Source organism: Vairimorpha necatrix, chromosome 6 (assembly GCF_036630325.1).
Source record: "Vairimorpha necatrix chromosome 6, complete sequence".
Lineage (NCBI taxonomy): Eukaryota > Fungi > Microsporidia > Nosematidae > Vairimorpha > Vairimorpha necatrix.
The window spans coordinates 932,324-956,883 of NC_088821.1; the positions used below are offsets into that span (position 1 = coordinate 932,324).

General features: G+C 26.7%; 5 protein-coding genes across 5 annotated transcripts; 2 read left to right on the forward strand and 3 right to left on the reverse strand.

Moving 5' to 3' along the window:
* Positions 1–1,431: 1,431 nt before the first annotated feature.
* VNE69_06159 (reverse transcriptase) lies at positions 1,432–2,025 on the forward strand (the record flags this gene model as incomplete). Its single annotated transcript, XM_065473913.1, has 1 exon — positions 1,432–2,025. One exon carries the CDS (start codon positions 1,432–1,434, stop codon positions 2,023–2,025), a length of 594 nt encoding a protein of 197 aa, XP_065329985.1.
* A 736-nt stretch (positions 2,026–2,761) lies between these two features.
* On the forward strand, positions 2,762–4,015 carry VNE69_06160 (general transcription and DNA repair factor IIH subunit TFB2; the record flags this gene model as incomplete). The annotated part of the gene is made up of 1 exon (XM_065473914.1): positions 2,762–4,015. One exon carries the CDS (start codon positions 2,762–2,764, stop codon positions 4,013–4,015), a length of 1,254 nt encoding a protein of 417 aa, XP_065329986.1.
* A 722-nt stretch (positions 4,016–4,737) lies between these two features.
* VNE69_06161 (thioredoxin reductase) lies at positions 4,738–5,001 on the reverse strand (the record flags this gene model as incomplete). Its single annotated transcript, XM_065473915.1, has 1 exon — positions 4,738–5,001. One exon carries the CDS (start codon positions 4,999–5,001, stop codon positions 4,738–4,740), a length of 264 nt encoding a protein of 87 aa, XP_065329987.1.
* A 7,743-nt stretch (positions 5,002–12,744) lies between these two features.
* On the reverse strand, positions 12,745–13,536 carry VNE69_06162 (uncharacterized protein; the record flags this gene model as incomplete). Its single annotated transcript, XM_065473916.1, has 1 exon — positions 12,745–13,536. The coding sequence occupies one exon, from the start codon at positions 13,534–13,536 to the stop codon at positions 12,745–12,747; it is 792 nt and encodes a 263-aa protein (XP_065329988.1).
* Positions 13,537–19,008: 5,472 nt separating this feature from the next.
* Positions 19,009–19,800, reverse strand: VNE69_06163 (uncharacterized protein; the record flags this gene model as incomplete). The annotated part of the gene is made up of 1 exon (XM_065473917.1): positions 19,009–19,800. One exon carries the CDS (start codon positions 19,798–19,800, stop codon positions 19,009–19,011), a length of 792 nt encoding a protein of 263 aa, XP_065329989.1.
* Positions 19,801–24,560: the final 4,760 nt, after the last annotated feature.

Genomic DNA, 24,560 nt, shown 5'->3' on the forward strand with positions numbered 1-24,560 from the left:
TTATCCTTTGATTTTGATTCTCTTTATGTTAGTTGTTACATGTTTTAAAATGCTGAATAATTTAGATTTATTAAGCATTACTCGATAATTGTAATCTATATTTTTTTAGTTTTTTTCTTAGGATTTTGCAAATTTTTTCATTGAGTTGTTTTTTATACACTAAACTACTGTCGATCTAATTCCCTTGGTTCATTCTAACCTTATGAATATTTATTTTTACTTTCAAGAATATTTATGGCGATTAACAATTTTCATCTTAAGTAATAAAAACCACCACTTTGTTTGAATATAATACAAAGTGCAAGCTATCTAATCTATATTTAATCAGCTTCAAGTATATAATACGAATTATGGTAACTTACTTTTAATACAGGATAAAATTAGAAAATATTGAATCAAAATATGATTTAATTTAAATCGTACTTATAAAATCGAATTCTTAGTGGTGCAATTTGCAATTTTTCATTTGTCTCTTGGTAAAGCTGACTTTAAGCAATATGAACCCGGCCAATAATTACGTATATTAAGTAACTAAGGTTTCTCGAAAAAAACATTTAATGGGCTTAAAATTTTTTTAAACATAGTGTTTTTAAAATTTACTAAATAAAAGGCTTTGTGTACTTTAATCGTTCAAATATTAATTTTTGATTTAATTCTCACTTAAATAATAATAGTGGTTTAGTATTTAATTTCATTACATATTTAAATTAGAGAAAGAAAAAATTCTTTTTAGTAATTAAAGTTTACTTCTGCCAAAAAGAATACAATTGCAATGTAAGCTTTGATTAATAAATAAATTTTTTTTAAAAAAATATTATACAAAGATGTTAAGTACTGCATAGAAGATCATTGAGGAAGTATAAACTCGCCAAAAGGAATTCCTTTGGGCCCCGATCCCGATCTTTGCTTCTATTTTCTAACATTCCAGCGAATGCATTCAAAATTTTTCTTATTGTATATGAGATGCCTTTATCATTTTTAGAACTTATTTAGTGATTTTATAACAAACATACACAAAGAAATTAGGCAAAATACTAAAAGACCCATCGTGCTTGGCATATTAATTTTTTTACCCACAAAAAATAATTTACAGGCGCAGGAGAAAGACCAAGAGTTCTAACCCCTTTTAACAAAAAAAATTAATAATCAATAATATTATAACGATGTTTAAGGAAACAATCAGGCTAGATCCGAAGCAATTTACTGCTTCCTACAGGATAGAAATATCTTCTGTGGACAAGAGGGACAATGTCCCCATTTTGGATCTCATAGGAAGACCGTGGATCATTTAGCTACCAAGAGTGATCAAATGCTGTGTTTTAATTATATAAAAAGACACAACGAGGTAGTTAGATGCATTCATCTCTTACTATGTATTAAATATGGGTTAAGAAGACAAAGAAAATACGTGGATACTTAGTACAAGAGATCATGGAAAATGATCGTGCTGAAATAAGAGTAGATACGAGAATATCCACTAATATAAAGGTAACCCATAATAAGCCTGATATTCTTGTTTTTGACAAGAAGAAGAAAGAAATTTTAATAGTTGAAGTCGGTATAACCAACCAGGATCGACTTACTATAGTTGAGAATGAAAAACTAAGAAAATTTGACCTTCTTGCAAATGAACTGGGACTAATACATAAATCCCATACAAGAATAGTTCCTTATGTAATGACATGGGATGGAGTGGTGACCAAATATCACAGAAAGTACATCAGGGAGCTAGAAATCCAACCCTACCTGGAAGCATATATCCAGTCTATTGTGATGAAGAAGACTCTAGAGTCCATCTCTTTGGAAAGACGACGAGGATACGATCAGGAGGATGCAGAAGAAGAAGTGGCTAGAGCTGTAAGCGCACTAGCGAATATGGTGACCGTTAAAGAAGTGGTGTCGGCAAAGGGGAATGAAGCTGCTAAAGTGAAGTTGGAAAACATTAATAATTTCACAGAAACCAAAGTCTGTGAAGAGCTGAATCCCATGAGCGATACCGGGGAAAGCTGTGCTATGAATATCTAATCTTAATGATAAATTAACTCAATAAATCTTTTATATTTATAACGATGCTATTTGATAAGATAATCGAGGAATTTTTTTTTGTATACCATCTTATAAATATTTAAAATTTAGAATGTATGATATATGTTATAATGTCATAATTTTATCTCATTGTTTTATACTTTCCTAAGTAATGTATAATTTATTGTTAATTTCATTATTGATAAGATTTCAAAGTTCCAATGCTTGATGGATTATTACAGGAATTTTAGTTTATTTTAAAGAAAGAAAATAACGTAAATCTATTTCTAAAATACGAAAGCATAGAAAATTATAAAGCTTATGTTTAGAATTGCTAGTAATAATCACATTAAAATTATGTTTTACTTGCACATGGTAATTTTGTATTTTTAATATTAAAAGTGGTTGGTAATTCTTGCTCCTCCTTTTTTTGCATTCATTTTAGGGTTTAGAAAATTATAAACAAAGGTTCGACGATTGTTGGAAGTTTGTATTTACTAAATAAAAGACTTTGGTAATTCTTACCAGACTATAACATTTGGAAAGATACACCCAGAGCTGGGGAAAATGGATTAGAATTTTGCTCATAAAATTCTTTTTTGGGTTAATTTTCATGTCCATCTTCTTTTCTTAACAATATAAATGTAGTAATCAATTTTTGGCCTTAGTTTCACTCTCCAATTTACAATTGTAGTTTTCTTTTGGGGTTTATTTTTTTTACTAAAATATGTAGCCCATGGTAAATCTAAATATTATAATAGACTACATAAGAAAATTATCACAAGATGACAAAGACACGCTTTACTCATCTCAAATATTCACAGTTTCAATACTTAAGATATTTGATGATTCTACTATAAGACTAATATTTGATTTATTACTGACGGCCCCATCAATAAAATCTCTACAGAAAAATGAAGAAATCAAAAATTCTCTTAAAATTTTATTGCGTCTTCAACTTATAGTCAAAAGAGGGGCTAATATTTATCTTAATGATAAATTTAGAGATTCTTTTTTCCAAGGTATAGAAAATCCAAATATTAAAGAATATTTTGAGAAAGTTGAGAAAATATCAAATAATGACTTAATTTTTGATTGTAATAAATTTGATGATATTTTAAATTTTTTAGTTAGCAAAGAAAATATAAATTTAAATAATAACATTATAGATGTTTTAATACAGAGTAAACTTATAAATGATCATAAAGACATTACAAATAATGGATTTGAATTTCTACTTAAGCCAAAATATGAACAATATTGGTATCTGGTAATTTCTGCCTTAAAATATTATTGTAACGATGAAAAAAAGCAGATAAAAAATTTTATGAGTCTAATGGAACTTTCAAATTTATCATCAGAATTTGTTTATAAATTTATAAACCAAGTCGATAAAAATTTTTATACATTTTTAAATGAACTAGGTATCATTTATTCAATATCTGAAAAATTTTTAAAACAAGATAAATTTGTTCTAGAAAATCTTTTTGTGATAAAACATAATTTGTTTGTGAAACATGACACAGAAAAATCAAGATATATTTTAATAGAGACAAATTTCAAAGTATACGCTTATACATCTTCAACATATGAGAAGTCTATAATTCAATTATTTACAGAAATACATCAAACACTACCAAATCTAATAAAAGGCAATTTGACCGAAGAAAGTTTATCAAATGCCTTTTCAAAAGGAGTGACTAGTCAACAAATTATAAATTTTATAAAAACTTATTCTTTATTTGGAGATATACCTGATACAGTCATAAATCAAATAGAAATTTGGGAGTCAAAGCGAAAAAGAATAAAAATTTTACCAGGATATTTATATTCAAATTTTTTAAATTTGGTAGATTATCAGAAATTCGTGAAATTTTGTGCATCAAAAGATTGTATAATTGATAGAGACGATGAAAGAAGAATGGTCATTATAAAAACAGAATATAATGAAATAGTAAAAGAATATACAAAAAAACAAATTAGCAAATAAAACATTTAAAATTCTTTAAAAACATTATAATTTGATATGAAATCGATATAAAGTATATTTTTTTATTTAGGTTTTTTCTTAAACTTCGTTGCATTGCTCCATCAAAATACAGGTTTTTTTTTTGTAATAACTCACTAATTTTCTTTCCCAATAAAATCTCAAATGCACTCAAGGATTTTTATGAGAAATTAATAAAAGTGTGGATTGAAGATTTGTTTTTTTTATATGTCAAGGAAAGGATCTCCAGAGGTCCTAAAATTGTCCTGGAGACCAGAGAATATTATTTTATAAGTTTTCTCCTCCTTTCCGACAGTCATAAAAAAATTCATGCCCAAAACTTATGAAGGATTATAAAAAACATAGTTTTAAACATTCTTGGCTTGTGAGAAACAGACAGGCCACAAATAACATACAAAAAAATGCATTAAAAACTTATTAATGCTTCAATTTTATAGGAAATTTATCATATTAAAACAATTTTATTTTTTTATTTAACTTTTGATCTGTTATTCTTATCTTTATTTATTACATTGTATTTACTAAAATATTTTCTAACTTCAAATGACAATTTACACCCATTCCCTAATAATTCTATAGCTTCATTTGTTTTATTTTAATCAGTACGAAATAAGCCTTCAATTCTGCTTCTTCTCGATTAGAAATCAGAGATTTACTATAATATATTCCATTTTCAGTTTCTAATTCAAACAAATCTTCTTCTTCTATTTTTTTATATTTTTAATTTCTTCTTTTATAATTGGAACTTTCAAATTTTTCGTCTGTTGACGCATTCTTTCCAGTAAGTCGGCTTGGTCTTTGATATTTATAACTCCTTCGACTTTATCAAAGCCTTCGAAATTTAGATTGTCTGGTTCATTTATATTAATAACTAATTGTTTATAATTAGAAGTTTGTAGATAAATGCTTGCCATGTACATGGAAAGATTATCTCCAATTAAAATAATGTTATATTTGTTGCTATTCATAAATGGATAGAAAATTTACAAATTGATAAATTTTACAATTTCTGTATAAATCGACCAAAAATTATAAAACATCGAAAAAACAACATTTTTTACAATGAAAAGTCATAAAAGATTGTGCTTCGTAAATTGTAATAAGATTATATACGTGTTCTAGCACTATTTATTTTATTATATATGAATGCCTTGTATCCAATGTTTTACTGATACTTTCATAAAAATCTCGACTTTTAAATTTTGTTCTCATTTATAGCTTCTCTTTTTAAATATACTCACTTGTGGCAGCGCAAAAATTTGTACGTTTATTTAATAAAAGCTGATACTTAATGTTGTTCTTATTTATTTGAATTAAATTGTTTGATTAGTACTTAAGCTCGCTTTTTTCGACTCATTTAACAATAAATGATCCGATCAACAGACAGAAAACGTTTTTTTCTGTTTTGCAGAGGTCCATAAAAAATGTTAAACGTTTATTTTTCCATAAAAACAACAGAATTTGTTAACTTTACACGTTTGAAGAAGCATGTCTTATCCGTTACTTAAATGCTTTTCATATAAACTAAACCTCAAAAAAGACCCTGTTGAAAAAAAAAATTATATTTTTGATGTACACAACAACTTCTATAAAATTATAAATCTCTTACCGTCATGATTATTCATTCTTATGTTCATATATTATTTTAAATAATTATACCGTATTAAGATGGTACTATTTTACTTAATTTATAAAAAGCCAATTTTTTTATATTAATAAATTCGGGGTTAGAAGAAAAAAATCTTTTTTTACACTATTTGATTCAACACCATGTTAGTAGATCTATTGGTCTTTAATACAATTGATTTTTTAAGTTTTATAAATTTTAACTATAATATTATATAATTTCATTTTGCAAAATAATGGTCTTAATTAAAGATATCCATTATTTAGTTTTAAATTTTATTTTTTAAATTATAATGTGAATTATTTTTTTTGTCTCAATAGAAAAAAAAGAGATATGAAGTTTCTTACAGTTTAAAATAACTATGTCATATTTTTTTATTAAACACCAATGTAAAAGTACATATAATATTTATGAATGCTGTATGCAAGTATGTCAACCCCTGTATAGTTTTTATTATAAATTGTAGATTTTAACAACATATTTTACCATTAACTATTCTTATTAATTTTTTATAATTAGAGTGTCGACATTGATATAGTTCGACATCTATAATTCTTTAATATGTGTTTATATACTGAACATATAGTTTAATCATTTAATGAATCTTGTATTTTTTGGTATTATAAAGTTGTGTTACAATATTTTTATATTATACATTTTTTTTTCCATTATTTGGAGACAAGGGGGGGGGTTGCTATTTTTATACATTCTAAATCAATGAACGCCCAATAGGTATAAAAGGTATTTTTGCTAAACGTAGTACACAAGAAAACATTTCGGTGAGTAAATAACACATGAAAATGGTTTTACAAATAGTAAGATGAATATTGTTTTTGTTCCTGTTTTGTCTCTGTTCCTTATTGTCTTTTTGTTATATTGACCCTTCCAAATGAAAATTCAATTTTTTATAAAAATGAGAAAATTGACACTATGTAGAGATACAGCCTAAAACAGGAAAAAATCATGAATTCAGATTAGTTATAGCATCGAAACTTGGTTAGAATTACATTGTACGAATTATAAAAGTTTAATAAAATTTTTAAAAATATATTACATTTATTACGTATCCTTTAATCTTGATAATAGAAAAATTTATTTTAGTATCCAAATTAAATACATTTTAACCAGAAAAGCGTCTACCATAAAATATAGAGGAACTAACTAATTAACAAAAAAATTAGTTAACATGAAGTGGAAATCTATGTAGCGGGGGGAAAGTAAAATTAAATCTAGTTGGAAATAATGATTTAAATAAATCGCTACCGATACATCCAAATGCGTTCATCTTATTTTTATTGTAGGTCGATGGATTCGTACATGTAGAAAAATGCACGTAAAATACAACAATAGAGGCCCTGCAAAAATTTTCTAAATCGATAAAGTGACAGATGTACAACTTGAGCTATTCTTGTTCAAGAAAAACACACTTCTATATTTAGCAACAATACACGAGGTTTATAAAGATAAACCAAAGAAAAAGCGTAGTCTGTAAGCAAAACAATATAGGTAATAATTATAATAGAAGTACGAACAAGGTGCCTACATTGCCACAAAGCTTCAAAGAAAAATATGGCTACCCGATGTGATCGTATACTTGTACATGTTTAAAGGCGTCGAAATGAGGCACTGCATTTGTCCACAGTTTGTAAGACGTATGGATTGCCCATTATAGAATTAGAACTTTTAGGCTTACAATTGTATAGCTAACAAGCATGTTGGTGCATGTGTATCAGTAGATATCCTCGATTATTAAATAAAGCATAATAAGCTGAGCATACTAATTTTGTATAAAAATAAAAAAGGAATAAATATTGTAGTGGTATAAATTACAATTTACCAAAACTCCCTTGGTTAGATAAAAAAGAATAGATTTACGTTTGATAGCGAACAATATAGCTTCTTATGGTAAGAAAATTTAAGAATATTATAACTAGAATTTCTTTGCTGGCAATAGAACTAAGTTTACCGCCCACGCCACCTCAGATCTTTGATTAGAACACGTATGTAAGCATATATATAAATATAGATAGACAAATATCTTAAAACAATAGCAACAAGCTAACTGAGGTATGATCTCTAACTGATTTTTGTTCGCAAAGATAACTATAAAAAAACAAATAAGAGTATGTTGAGAGAATTTAAGAGTTAGACACTAGAGAAGCATGCGTTTCGCAAAAAGATTTAGAAAACTATGATCTAAAACAGCCAAACTTTACAAAACCTTTCTTATAATCTAGTTATTTCAGATCTTATCACGAACAATTACTTAATCTTGGAATAGAAGATAAGAATATTTTTTTAGCATTTTTGTCTTTTTAAGGTTGTTAAATAAATTTAGTCGATTTAATGAATCAAACTAGATTTATATTACATAATTTTTATATTACATAATTTTTATATTACATAATTTTTATATTACATAATTTTTATATTACATAATTTTTATATTACATAATTTTTATATTACATAATTTTTATATTACATAATTTTTATATTACATAATTTTTATATTACATAATTTTTATATTACATAATTTTTATATTACATAATTTTTATATTACATAATTTTTATATTACATAATTTTTATATTACATAATTTTTATATTACATGTATTTATTTATCATAATGAGGGTAAAAATTATCAAAATATATAACATCCCCCCTCCAAGACGGTTAGTCTCACTTTATCCTTAACCCAAGCAGACTTTTTAGATCATAGTGCCTTTTCTTTACATATCTTCCATTTACTAACTTAACTATATAAGAATCATTGCCACATCTCTCTATAATTTTCCCACTCTCTAAAAACCTACCTTTCGAATATTTATCCGCACCTTTCAAGTTTTCCTTCTTAGCTACTCTCACGTACTCACCTACTTTAAATTTTTCCCGTTTCCCCCTGTTAAACAGTTTTCCATATTTCCCCTGTGGGCTATTTTCAATCATTACATGTCCAGTTTTATCCTCTGTCGCTTCTATTGGTGTACATTTTAGTGCCGTGTGGTAACTCATATTATATTTTTCAATGCTTCCCATGACCTTCTCTGCAAATGTACCTTCTTTAGTCTTCAGAATGCTCTCTCGCAGCGTACCTATAACCCTCTCGACTCTGCCATTACTCCTGTGTGATTCGACACTTACTTTCCTATGTTTAATTTCTAGTCTGTTACACAACTCTCTAAACCCCTCATTGATAAATTCTCGCCCATTATCCGTTATAATCTCTTCGGGCTTTTTTCCTTGTTCACACAACTTACTTAAAAATTCAGTCACATTCTTTCCAGTCTTGTTCTCCATTACCGTGCCCCATACTCTTCGAGTGTAATAATCTATCGCAACCAATACGTATTTACCTGCGTCTCTAAAATCAATGAGATCCAAAGCAACCTTTTCTAAATAACGTGTAGTATCTACAAACTCACATCCACCGAGTCTTTTTCTATTATATATTTGACATTGTACACACTTTCGAATTGTCTCATTTATGTCCTTCTTTATTCCGGGCCAATAAAATCTTTCCCGCATCGCGTAATATACACTTGTCATACATCTATGTCCAACTTTTTCGTGGTATTCCTGCATCAAACTTTCCCTTGACTCTTCTGGTGGTATCTCGACTTTCCGTCCTGAATCAAATCTCCAATATTTTTTTCCTTCTGCGTCATCGACGTGCGCTTTCCATTTACCCTCTATCTGCTTGGCGGTCCTTTCTCTGATTTTCTTTTTCTTTTCATCGTCTTCCATATGTATCCTGCTTAACGCGTCAGCCACCACCATTTCTTCTGGTTTCTTATATTCTATGGTGAAGTCAAATTCCTGGATCTTTTCAATCCATCTATTTATTCTATTGTTATTAAAACACGGTTTATTTCTAATCTCAACCAAGGCTTTATGGTCCGTCTCGATTTTAAACTTCCTACCGCGCAACTCGTATTCAAATCTTTTTATCCCCCAAAATACCGCGTACATTTCTTTCTCCGATATAGTATATCTGGTCTCTGTAGGTGTTAACTTTTTTGAACTCCATTGGATTGCTACCCATTCATCTTTATCGTTCTTCTGAAGTAACACGGCTCCTATCCCTACATTGCTCGCGTCCGTTCTCAATATAAATTCCTTCCTATAATCAGGCAATCTAAGTTTCCCCATCGCTCTCAAAACTTCTTTCAGCTCTAAAAACTCTCTATTCATTTCAACCGTCCATTCCCACTTCTTATCTTTACCTCTCAAGCTATCTGTCAGATGAATAGTTAATCCCGCGTAATTCTTTATAAAGTTCCTAAACCATCCTGTCATTCCTAGGAATCTTCGTGTTTCACTTACACTTGTCGGCTGCGGGAATTCCAACGCCTCGTTCTTCTTTATTTCATTCGCTTCAATATCTGTACCATTCAATGTGACTCCTAAGAGCTTAACTAACTGTTGGCTAAACTGTATCTTCTCAATATTCAATCTCATTTTATGTCTTTTTAATCTTTCCAATGCTTCTATAACTAGCTTGTCATGCCTTCTTTTAGTTCTAGCGTGTATAACGATGTCGTCCATATATACCTCCACTCCTTCTCCTTGTAAATCTTCAAATATTTGGTTCATTATTCGTTGTAAAATCTGAGGGGAATTTTTATATCCCATTACCATACTGTTCCATTCATATACCTTTCTGTTAAATTCAAAGTCCGTTTTGTGCTTATCCTCTTCTTCAATCTCTACGTGGTAAAAGCCTTCCTTCAGATCTATAACGGTAAACCATTTAGACCCCTGTGTGGCTCTAACGATGTCCCTAATATTTGACAACTCATACGGATCTTTTTCAACTAAGTCATTTAAACTCATTAGATTACTTACAAGCCTTACTCCTCCGTTAGGTTTTACTATAGCTCTAATTGGGTTCCTCCACTCGGATGTTGATCTTCTTATAATCTTTCTTTCTTCCAAACTTTTTATATATTTTTCAGTTTTTTCCATCAACGCCTGTGGGATAGTTTGTCCTCTTTTAACTACTTTTTTCCCTGGTGGCGTCTCAATTTTACATTTCTCTATCTTACAGTGTACGATCTCTTCCTGCTGCAAGTCAAAAATTTCTCTAAACTTCGCTTTTATATCTTCAATGACAAGGCCCTCTTCTATTCTATCCTCTCTCATTCCTCTCCTTTTTGAATTTTGTTTACGTTTTGCTTCTCCGCATTTCCTATATTCTTGTGCGCTAAGTTCTGTGCTTGTAGATCCACTCTCTTCATGAACAATTAAATACTTGTTAAAATGTTTATTTTTATTATCTTCTTCTTTCCTCTTCCTTACGAAGCAATCTCTTGCCATGTGCCCAAATCTACCACAGTAAAAACAATCTCTACTTCTTACTCTCGTAGTTTCTTCCCTTATTTTTCCTAATGCTCCTCTATTTGCCAGCTCCTCTCGAACTGTTCCTCTAACCGACTCTGCAATTATTTCCATCATCTTACTTTTGTCTTCTTCTTCCTTCTTTTTTAATTCGTCCTTTCTAACCTCCTTTTCCATTTCTTCAATAATTAAGGACCAACTATCTTCTTTTTTAATTCTTTCTACCATAAAGTTCTTTACTTCTTCCGAACCCATTTCATAAATTCTTGCCTTCCATAGAGACTCATCTACTCCATCCAACTCTAGCTTATAAACTATTCTTTTAATTTCTTGTAACATTATTCTGGCCCCTTGACCACAGCCATCACTTGTTGACTCTCGATTTGGTATCGCCCCCATGTATTTATTTATCATAATGAGGGTAAAAATTATCAAAATATATAACATTACATAATTTTTATATTACATAATTTTTATATTTATATAAAAAAGTCATCAAAGGACATTTTAGTAGTTGTTATACGTGTTGCTCAAGAAAATAGAGGTTAATTTTACAGGAAAATATAGAATAACAGAATTTAAATGACTCTATGGACTTATCATTTCTCTTCATAATACCCAAATTTTTTTCAGCAAAAGTTTGTAAAATTTCACATGGTTAACACAAACCATTGTCTTAGACGAATATATAAAAGAAAAAAGTTTACGATAAATATGCAATTTCATCAGACTCATCTCGCTTTTCTAATAATACCCTGCAAATATAAATTGCTTATTTTACGCACTAATTTGGAAATTATTTCATATAGTTACGTTATTCGGCAAATAATAAAACAATACAAACTAGCGAAAAGAACATAAAAGATTTTACAAAATTCTTTTCTCATGGAATAATTGCCTAATAATACACTTGAGAGTACTTCAATGCTTTTTCGGAATAGAGAAGTTTTAAATTAGAACGATAACAGAAAAGAGAATTGGAACAGTCGTCCAAAACTCAATTGTTTTATTTAGATTTTCAGTTATTTTACAAAAATAAAACTTTAAGAAATATATAAAAAACTTCTACCTTATGGGATAGTAAATATGCAGTAAAATTTCAACTGATTTTAGTAAAAAATCTATTTAATGGCTCATGTCTTCAAAAAAATTTCTACATTTTATTTTGTTTTCTTTTCTATTTAAGACGAATTATTTGAATAGTTTTATAAAAAAGCGCAAAGTTTATACTAAAAAGTTTGAATTTACAAATGTATATTCCATCATTTTAAATGAAAACTATATAAAAATTTCCTAGTTTTGTATATAGAATTAAAGTCAATATTGCATAACTCACGTCATTAGAACAATTTGAAGTCTTATAATTGATTCAATACTTTTTTGCACATTGCAGTAGTTTTTTCAAAAATATGGAACAAATTCAATTTTTCGAACCGTAAAAAAAGCTAAATGTTTCTTATAAACATAAAAATATTCAAATGGTCTATGTAAAACGAGGACTTATTATTTGATCCGTTTGATGAATTAAAAAGTAAAAAAAAAGTAACGGATTCTTCTAGTTTTTTCCATTACATTCGAATCTACATAGCATCATATAAAAATCAGAAATAATAATGTTCATTGACGTACAAACACTGCGAATGAAAAAAACATAAAACTAACATACCCTTAATATATTGTTTATTGAAAAATACTTTTTAAAATTTTTTCATAAATATCATCAGGAACTCTTTTTGAATATCGTTATTCAATAGTCTGTGAATTAACTTTTCCATAATCAATGGTTTGCAACACATTTCCGTTATTATAAACATTTTGTTTATGTTGATTGAGCCTATTAATATTATTTTCATTTTTACGGGACGTTATATTTCGTCTTATTTTTTTTGCAATAAATAAATAGTCTGCATTGACAAACACATTTTGAAATATATAGTTTTTCTTCTTTTCCATTTCTACTGTCAAATGTTTATCAATATATAATTTTAAATCATTTGAAGTAAGGCTTTTAGTATTGAAATTAATACATAAAAGTGTAGCATATATATTTCTAGTTTTTTCTGCAAAAGATTTTGTAAATTCAAATATTTCTCCTTTCCTCTTACCATAATAGATTTTATGTAGATTTTCATTTCTTAGTATTGCATAGTATAAATTAAAGTTAATGTCTTCCCTACCAATGTTATATTGCAAATAAACTGGTATAAAATCTTGAACATTTTTTATGGGGAAATTAATGTTATCCAGAACCAAATTAAACAATATTCTTGATATTTTTTCTGCTTCGTATTCGACAAATTCAGTCATCAGAAATGTATGAGCCGTTTGATGAAGTAAATGACAGCAGTCTCTAATCTCATTTTTTAAATTGTTTCTTTCTTTTGACTTTGAAGAGTTCTTGATCACCTTTTTTTCTGTGGTTTCTGTTTGTGTATGAACATTCATACTGGAATGCCTTAATCTTGTTTCTGTTTCACTGCTACTTATTGATTGATATATGTGTAAAAACAATTTTAAGCTCAGAAAAAACATCATAGGGGGCTACCCACTATTTTATTTATAGTTTTTAATTACTAAATAAAAATTATTGTTTTAAATATCAATCGTTTTATTGTGATTTATATTTAATTCTTTAGAAAATATAAATTAAAGATTTTATTTAATTTGAAATTAATTAAAATGATAAATCAAAATTTAATGAAATTTTTATAAATAATTTGGTATTTTAATATTTCTTCATTTTTTGTCTTTGGAATCATCATATTAAAACAAATTATTAGTTTAATATTAATCATTTAGAAAATGTAAGTTAACGATCAAAATTTATAACATTATTAATTTTTCATAAATATGCTTACTGATTAAAAACGATTTAGGTGGTAAAATTATCAGAGTTGCAAATTAATAAAAATGGTATTTATGGAAAGAAGTTATCAAAAAAAAAAACTAAAAAAAATCTATATAAACATTAATACCTAGAATGTGTTTTAGTGGCAAAAACGCACAAATATTAAATCCATGATTTATTGTGGTGTAAGTACCAAATTGCGAACAAAGGTTTTCATTGGAAAAAAATTATGTTTTGTCCATATAAAACCACATTCAACATTTAAGATAAAAATTGAATATAGCAATGTTCCCTTATATGATTTAATATGTAGTATTTTAGGATACGGTAAAATACCAGCTTGACAATAGATAAGCTTAATGGATTAAAGATTTAATAAAAGCACTTAAAATCTATACAATGGGTATGGAACTTTATAATCCATAAAATCAATTTAAAATAAAGATAAAATTTTATACAATCCAAGAATTTTTTTGAGGGTTGGTTATTCAAATGGGGAGCAAACTTAAGTAAAATATTTTTTTGCATTAGAGATGAATGACCAATTTTATTCTTTTTCATTTAGTTAGATGCAATATTTTTATATTATTCATTTGATCTTAAGCAGCTCAAAGTAAAAAATAAATTTTAAATAAAGAAAACAGCGATATAAACAACGATCTTTTCTTTCTAAAAAAATAATGATTTTCATACTATACACAAGAAGACGCATTTAAGGTCTAAAGCTATTATAGTAATATATGCATTGTAATTTCACAACTCTGGCGCAATTGTTTGGCCACGACCTTCACTATTTTTTTATGTTCTAAAATCGGCCCAATACCGTAAAGTGGAAAACTTTTTTGAATTAAATAGCCATAAGATGAAAATTTACAGATTTGCCTTAATATTATCTAAATTAATATTCCTTGAGTTACAAATCTTTTTATATTTTTTAAAAGCAATTTTACACATAAGTCGTTTCTGGGGACTCGTAATGACATTTCAAAAACATTCAAAGACTATATGAGAAATTATGAAGGCTAGTAGATGAAAAAACAATTTAGTTAACGAAATTATCGGGATTAGAGGCATTAACCTTCGAAAGGGTATAAAATTGATGGATACAAATATTAATATAAAGAAAAGACTGGATTGAAAATTTCATTTCAATGTTTGGTAAAACCTTTTTTTTCCTTCTTTCATATACCTATTCTTAATGATTTGTATATTCTATATCTATTTACTTATAAACTGTTCATATTTAATACTAACAAAACTTCTCAGGGGTCGGCTTTTAATTCTTTAGGGCCAAAGGTTAATTTACGAAACACCGAAAAATGAAAAAAACAAACATAAAAAATAGGAAGGGATGAAGAAGTGACACAGATCAAATAAAGTTTTGCGTAGCGGAAAATTTATGCATATAATCATGGGGAATTTTTGAGATTGTTAAAATCTGTATTTAACAGGGAAAATAAATTGGCTTACTTTCAAACTATGAATTCAATAGTGGGCAAATATACTATTTCTACCAGATACAAAATTTAGAAATATATATAAAAAAGAAGAATTTTTATGACTGATTGACATCAATCTCATCCCAAAGCAATCAGTTCAATCAACGGGAAATACCGCGTTATTAATCACGACGGAAACTTTAAAAATAAGTGTTTGAAGACTACTAATTAAAAAAAAAAGAGGGTTTCAAATTTTAATTATATTTTTGAATTATTAAAGAAATAAAAATAGCCTTATATTTTATTTTTTGAAAAATAAATCGAATAATTATGCATTTTCTAAGATTCTTTAAGATTCTTTTTAATTTTTTTCTTCAGAAAAACTAAACTTATAATTTTATTTTTCTAGTTTCTCTTTTGGAGAGAAAAAAGAAAGCGTCTGTGGCTTTGTTTAAGAGCTTAAATGATTAGAAATTTTTTTTTATTTTAAAAATTTGCTTTAATAATTTTTTTCGTCCTGCTATCTCTATTTAAGTTTTTTACATTATTTGTCAAAATATTTATAACTTCAAATGATAATCTACACCCGCTCCCTATAAGATTCTTGAGTTTCCCTAAAAATACTATTTTTATTAGTACGAAATCGTACTTCAATTATGCTTTTTTTAGAAATTAAGATTTACTATGAGATACTTATTTCGGCCTCTGATTTATACAAATTCAATCCCCAGACATTTGTCTTCTTATTTTTATATTTTTTGTTGTTTCTTTTATGATTGAATCTTTTTGTCATTTTTGCCTGATGGCGCATTCATTCTGGCAAGCCAACCTCGTCTTTGACATTTATTACTCCTGCTAATGCTAATTTATCAAAGCCTTAAATTTTGTATCGCCTGGTTCATTTATATTAATGAATATTGTTTATAATCATAATTTCGTATATAAAAGCTGGCTATGTACATAAAAGAGTATCTCTAATTGAAATAATGTCCTAGTTATTGTTATTCATCAAGGGATAGAAAAATTTGCAAAATGGACAATTTTTAAATTATTGTATTAAGAGACCATAAATTAATTATACATCAAAAACAACAATTAACAAAGAAAAAAGTACCGAAAGATTGTCCTTAAAATCGTAAAAAGCGAAATATATGTTCTTATATTTATTCATTATACTACATATGAATACCTTGTATACGATGTTTTATGTCTATTATAAATAATTTATATTTTTTATTTTTACATCATATAAAGCGTTTTCTTCTTATATTTATTCAATTTTACATAGCTTCAATTTTTTTACGCTTTCATCTAATAAGGGATTTAATTGACGTTGTTCTGGTCTATTTTAATGCATTTGTTTGCTTAATACTTAATCAAACTTCGACCGACTCAGCAAACAATTGAATTTTATTACCAATAGACAGAAAACTTTTTTTGGTTCAGAGGTCCATGAAAAAAGAGTTAAAAATGCTTTTACTATGATAACTAAAAGATTTGTAATCCATTGCGATTTTTAAAGATCACGTCTTATTCGTTTTTCATAGCGCTTTACTTATAGATTCTGATCTCAAAAGGTCCTTTTGAGAAAAATATTATTTTTCGATGTAAATAACAACTTCTATTGTATTTATAGGCTTTCAACTTTAAATAATTTAAACTTTATATAGATAATTTTCTGATATTTTCTACCGTTTTAATATCATATTATCTTGTGTTAATTTATGACGTCCTTTTTAAATATATTTTTTTCTTCTTAGTAAAAAATCATTTTTTGGACTTAGCCGTTTTAGTTCCATGTTAAGTCATGACAAGACTTGGAACAAGTTCTTTTATGATAAACTAATGTTTTTTTTTGTAAAAAAAACTAGAAAAATTAAATTTTCTTTCGAAGTACTATGTATTTTACTCGTGATCACTAATATTCATTTTTATTATGAGATTATACTTCTTAATTAACAAGATATATTTTCCCCTACAATTATATAAAAAGCATTTGTGCTTTTTTTACAGTCTTTACAGCATTTTATGAAATATGATTCAAAACCTTTAATATTAGATTTTAAAACCCCAATTGTGTCAAGTACTTATAATCTTAATTTTAAGACATACAAGAATTATAAATACGACTTTTTGGTAAACACTATGCCTTTTTTACAATAGAAGCGATAAAAAAAATCTCTAAAATATGAATTGTGACAGAAAATGATCAATTAAAAAAGCAGACATATAAAATTTACTATCAGACGCGGACAAAAGTATATATACAAAATAATCCCTTTACATGGCTTATAAATAGTGACACTTTCAAGCAGATATGGGTTTGATACTGACCAGAAAAGGCTAATTGAATATATAATAAAATTTTTCTGAAAGAATACGTGTCGATAACCGAGAAAATTTAGCATAGTGTTTAAAATATTAGGTATTGCTCCTAGATTTATTTTTTATATCTTTTAAACTTTATTCTTTTCGCCTTTATAAGATTTTAGCGTTTTTTCCTATCTATATACGAATTCTAAAATTCATCTAATCATTTATGAAAAATGTGATTTATTTTATTTTGATTAAACAAGTTTTCAACATTTTTTACAAAACCATATTTATAGACTCCTATTTATAAAGATATATACTGATATTATACTCAAAAATCAAAGGTAAACAAAAAATATACTATAAAAATTAGCATAACTCCAAATAAAAAATTATCATTACGTTATGAGATAAAATTAAACACGAAAAACACTTGGCTTGTCATAAAATCAATTCAGAAATTTTCTTTGTAAGCAGGAAGTGAATACTGATAAAGTACCAAGAAAATATTGGAAAGTACCTAGAGGATTTCTTTTCTTTTTTATGCAATAGATATGTTTAATAATACATACAAGGGTTGTCGTTTATTTTGTTCTTATATATGTATATATAATTTTAATGCAAAATTCGACTTGAATTTTTTTCTTTGCAACTCTGGTCGTTATACGACATCTTCATTGTCAATATTGACGAACCTTAAATATAGCAATTAACTCGATTTTTTAGATACATTCCTTTTTTTAATTCTAAATAATTTCATTCAAAATACAGCTCGAATGCTTATATATATAAAGAATAGTTTTGAACATTTATTTATTGACTCTTGTTTATAACAAAGACTTATAAATTTTGAGAAGAAAATGCAATAATAGAAAAAATATGAACTTGTAAATTTAAACTGACATACAAACATACAAAAGGTGTATAAAAAAGTTTAAATTGGTTTTATAATAAAACATTAAACCTTGTCGGGGAATCACATTGTAACAAAAATTTTATATTTCATAAATTCAATTATTTTTTTGGCATAGAATAAATTTTTTTTTTATAATTTAAAAAGCCAATTTTTTTAGAACATAAAAATGAAAAAGACTATTTTTAAAAAAATAAATGATAGATGCCTTAATGTATGCAAAATAAATATAATTTTCAAAACTTGGACCTACTTAATATTCGATGTATCAAACAAGTACTAAATCACTGAAAACCAAACCATTTTAGGATATTTAAATCCCTTATCTGCATTTTTATTAAATATTGTTATTAGGAACATGAATTAGCCCAACAATACTTTTTATATACTATTTTACATGTAAAAAAATAGATAATAAATTACCCTTAATATTTCATTTATTGCCAAATAATTAACTTACTAATAATATCATCGGGAACTCTTATTGAATAATATCATATAGATACAGATAATCTGTATCTTTCATAACTAATTGGGTCCATCACTTTTCCGTTAGCATATCCTAAATTTTTATCTTGATTGAGCCTACTAAAATATAAATCATTTTTAAATGGTAAAATATAATGTTTTATATTTTTTGCAATTAAATAATCATCAGAAACAAACACTTTTTTGACAATATATTTTTTCCTTTTTCCCATTTTAATTGTCATATGTTTGTCGATATACAAAGATATTTCGGCCATTGAAAGCCGAAAAACATTAAAATCAATACAAAGAAGTGTCTCATACATATTTCTGGTTTCTTTAGCTAAAGATCTTGTAAATTTAAATATCTCGTCTTTTTCTTCCCCATCATGAATTATTTGTGAATTTTCATTTCTTAGTAAAGCATAATATAATTCATAATTTATGTCTTTTTTATGAATGAAGTATTTTGAATCCATTGACAAAATTTCTTTAGTATTCTTCCTTATAGGAAAATTAATGTTATCCATAACTAAATTAAACAAATTTTTTGCTATCTCTTTTGCTTCATAATCAAAAAATTCCGTCATCTGAAACATAGGAAATTTTTGATGAAGTAAATAGCAGCAATCTGTAATTTCCTTCTTTATACTGTTTAATTTTTTTAATTTTTTCGACTTTTTTTTAGCAGCTGATTTTTTGATTGTTTCAGGCTGTGTATAAACTTTTATAATGGGATGTCTTAATCTTGTTTCTGTATCACTACTACTTAAGGATTTATATATATGTAAAATAAATGTAAGGTACACAAAAAACATCTTTGGGGTTTAATTAATAATTTTATTTATAGTTTTTATTTATTACAGAATATATTAAATTACAATAAAGCTCTTATATCTAAATTTAATTATATTTAACTCTTAAAGAAAATATAATTTAGAGGTTTATTTAAATTGGATAATTAAATTAAATGATAAATAAAAGCTTAATAAAATTTCCAAAAATTATTGATATTTACACTTAATGTGTTTTTATCTTTTATTACATTATTATCAAAACAAATTAGTTAGTTCAATATAAAATATTTATAAAATATAAGTTTAAGATCAGCTCTGAAAGTAATTTCGATTTTCTATTTATATATTTTTTTGCAAGTTATAGCGAAAAAAATCGAAAATCTTATGTTAGATAAAAGGTATACGTGTCGTATAATTGAACGATTTATATTTTACGCCACTATACACATATGTAAATACTGGTTTTCTATTTTTAACTCTTAGAAACAAAAACTGAAGCGAAAAATGTTAAAAAAACGAACTAGAATTTGCTATATACGAGAACTTAACGTTGTCCTGTTTGACTAAAAAATACTAAAAACAAAATAATGTCCCCCTATAACTTATGTCCATAATCAACCTTTAATCAACTTCTGATATTGTATAAATATTTAAAATATAATAAAAATATCGTTATATTCTATGTTTATAATATCAAACTTTACATTTGTTTATAATTTTGTTGAAGTTTTGGTACAGTTTTTGGAATAATCAAAAATATTTTACAATATATTAATTTTTTTTTACTTCTTTTGTTTTTATAGACATATAAAAAAGAAAAAAAGTAAAATTCTTTTAAAAGCTTATTGAGACAAAACAACATCTTTTTTATAATTTTGATTCAATTGGGGGTTATGGGTATTTTCTTGTATTTGTTAATTATATATTTCATGCAAATCCCATAATTTATGTCATTGGTGACCACAAAAAGTCTCATTATATTCATATTAGTATGATATGAGAAGATTTAAACAATAATAGTGGAAAATAATACATCATAGGTAACTAATTATCGACTCTCTTAATTGTACTATGTTAGGATACCAAAGAGTAGCCAATCAAACTAACTTTCAAAGTAGGCAGATAGGCCCATAAAGTATAAATTGATAACCATTTTCTATTTCCGACGACCTCAAACTCCACGAAGCTTATGAATAAAGAAACCAGTTATATTCCTGTGGATTAGATATTTACAAAAGTACGTAATAATTAACTGTAAATAATGCGACGATGAGAAAGAGATGCCAACGCGCACACAAAATGTTAAATGAAAAAAAATCCTAAGCCCCCTTTTTGCCCAAATGAGGACTTTGAAAATATGAACCAAATATTTTATAAGGGCAGAAGGGGTGCAAGACTCCTTTAATGGAGTAAATTTGAGTTGTGCAAAAAGAACGTATATTATAGAAAGAGATTTATGATTATTTGTTTAGAGGAAGTGATATACTATAAAGGTCTAGAGCATATATATATATTGACATACAATTTTATGTATAAAAACAATTTACAGCTTGCTTGTAATGAAGACTATCCAATCTTGATTTAAATTATGATAAGATCCAAATTATTGATGATAGAAATAAAAACTCGTGTTAAGTATTTACTATTAATTTAAAAAAGATAAAAATAAATTTCAAAAATCTGCAATTCTAAATGTAAAAAAAAACAAATTCAAATTAATTGCAATAAAATAGCAGCATAGAATACAAAATAACTTTTAGGATATATAATAGCAAAAGGCATAGGCTTACAACTGCAAATAAAACAGAACAAACGATAAAAGGTTTTTAAAAAACAGAAAATGAGTTTTAAGGCGTCGGCTTTTGACTAGGTATAAGATATTATATTATGCTATTTCTGGTTATTATAACTCCCGAAACGGTAGAACATGTTTTAAAAACAAAAGAGTGGATAAGCATTTGTAAAAAATTTTAGATTCTGATATCGAATCATATACAATGTCTAATTAAAAGTTTCTTATGGTTATATGAATATACACGAAACGCACATAACATATATCTAATCTTATAACTTATAAAACGTGCCCAAAAAGTAAAAATAAACATGAGCACTCTGTACAGAATAATTTATAAACCTTTTAAGCAAACAAAAAATCTATAAAGATAAACCACAAATGCCATAAACTAAATATTTGAAGAGAATGAAAGAGAGATCTAAATAATAAAAATTGCAGAAATTGAAAGGTTAAATACAAAGCCAAGAATTAAAATCAAAGAAACTTGATTTCCTAGAACACGAAATAGTCCTAATAAATAAATCCGTTACAAATAATTGTGGTGCGCGAGCGTTGACCCCGTAAAAAAAATATTAAAAAAACACGAATGAATCTTTTATATAGATTGTTTTGAATTAGAGTTTTTTAAGCATAACAAAGATTAATTTTGGGTACTTTCTCAAGTTCTGCGTTGTACTCTGTTATTTATAAATTTTCTGTAATCTCTTATTCCTTAGAGAAAAAGTATATAGCTTTTCTTTTTATTGTTTCATTTTTATTATCAAATTACTTAACTACAATGACGCTGTCACCAATTTAAAAATATATTTGGGATTTGAACCAATATGACACTCTATTCTTGCGAGATAATTCCGATTAACAGAAAAAATATAAGAAATTACGTTCAACTACACTAATTGACACATCTCTTTTATTTTTTGTCTCAAGTAATATTTCAATTTTTTTTCATATATCATTTGAAAACACGTTTCATTCTGAGTACACAAAAGAATTATCTGCTGAAATCTTTATTAATTATAGAATGGAACCTCTTTTGTTGCACTATGTTCGGTTTAATTGTAGTTGTAAAAGACTTTATAAAATAGTTTTAGTTATTACTATTCATCTTCGGTCATAGAATTTTAAATACAATTAAACTCATTTACGTACACATTATTAGATAGGACTTAATGTTTGGTTAGCCCTTTCCATTTGCCCCTTTGAATGAATATGGCGCGGCCTACTATGTTTTTAAATATTTTAAAATTCATTACAATGCTTAATTAGAAAGATTACAGAATTTATTTAAATTTTCTTTTTGTAACATCTTGGGTAGAACAGTCAACTTGTGGGATTAAAATCCTACTTTTTTTTTATACCTCTTATCTTGTTTTCCTTGTTAATGAAAGGCCCTGGCAAACTTAGAATAAACTCCTGAAATTGTTGGTCAAACAATACTTATTTTTAAAGTTTTTATAACGCGATTCATTGATATAAAGGATCATAATTCGTCATTGACTTCAGGATATAACATAAACTTTCCGTTCTTTTTTCTTAACCTGAGATTATTGTCTAAGATATGAATTCTAAGACAACATAAATAAAATATTCGTAGGAATTTGAAAATATATTGCCTGATGCTAAAATTCGTTAACACGTTTATAATAAAGTTAATGAAATGCTCTACATGTAACTACCATAGCTCCGAAGTGTTTATTATAAAAAAAACATTCAAAGGGTTTACATTTGCCCTTCGTTTAATATAATGCACCAGCTATAAGAAGGCAATTACATGTCTTTTAACTTTTTTGTTGTTTTAAAAAACGACCTTTTTATTGCAAACTATTTAATGCAATAATATTGAAATCAACAGCATTTCTGGGAGAAAGAATCTTAATATAAAGGATAAAAAAATTATTATTCAACAATTGTCACTATACAAGTAATTTTTTATTAGTGTGTCATAGTATATGGTGTGCTATTTAGTTACATAATACAGGCAGAAGTTCAATCCGTTCAAGAGATCATTTTTTTATTAAATTATAAAAAAAAATCTATACAAGGTCTTGCGTGTGAAACCCTAGAGAACAACGCTTGTACGGAACGGAATCGTTGGCAACCACAAAAATTACTAAAAAAATTATAGTTCTCTGTCACAAAATAACAAAAAAGTACATTGGGGAGATATAACTAAGTTTTTATTGAAGTTACGTCAATCTATGCTCTGAAGAAAAGACGAAGATATATCTCTTAAATTTCAAGGTCGATGTCAAACATATGATCTGAAGAAGAAGTGGCTAGAGCTTCTAAGATATCTAGCTGTGAGTTAACTGTCATAGAAATATGTGTATAGAAGATAGAGGTATCTATAACAATAGAGCTAAAAATTATAAATGAAATTGCAACGTCTAAAATATGTAAAGTGTAATCTCTTAAGCTATACTTTTCAATCATTTAAAATATAATCTTATATCAACATAAAAAACTCAATTCATAGAAAACAATTCCTATAGACCACTTTAAGATTAATGATTAATTTTTTAGATAAAGTACAGAAGAAGAGCATATTTGAATACCGAGAATGCGGACGTAGAATGCAGGCGAAAAATAATACCTCTTATCGAGTTAATCTTTTGTTACATTATAACACAAATTTTTACAATCCCCAAAAGTACATTTGACATATAATTAGCAAAAAAAAAATTCTTTTGAACTCAATTTTAAGCTTTTAAAGGTATTTTTTTTCAAAACCCATATCATGTTAACATGATTTTCAAGGGCATGACATAGTGTAGAGTTTCTAATGCAATAAACATATTAAAGAAATAATTTTGTTTTCTATACAAAATATAAGCGATACAATTCAGGTATAAAGCCCTACAATTTATGTAATATAGGTAATTTATAGGTAAAAAATTTACATTATTGCAAATTATATAAAAAAGTTTTTTATAATGCAATCTTAATATATATATATATACATTGAATATAAAAGAAATATTTAGAA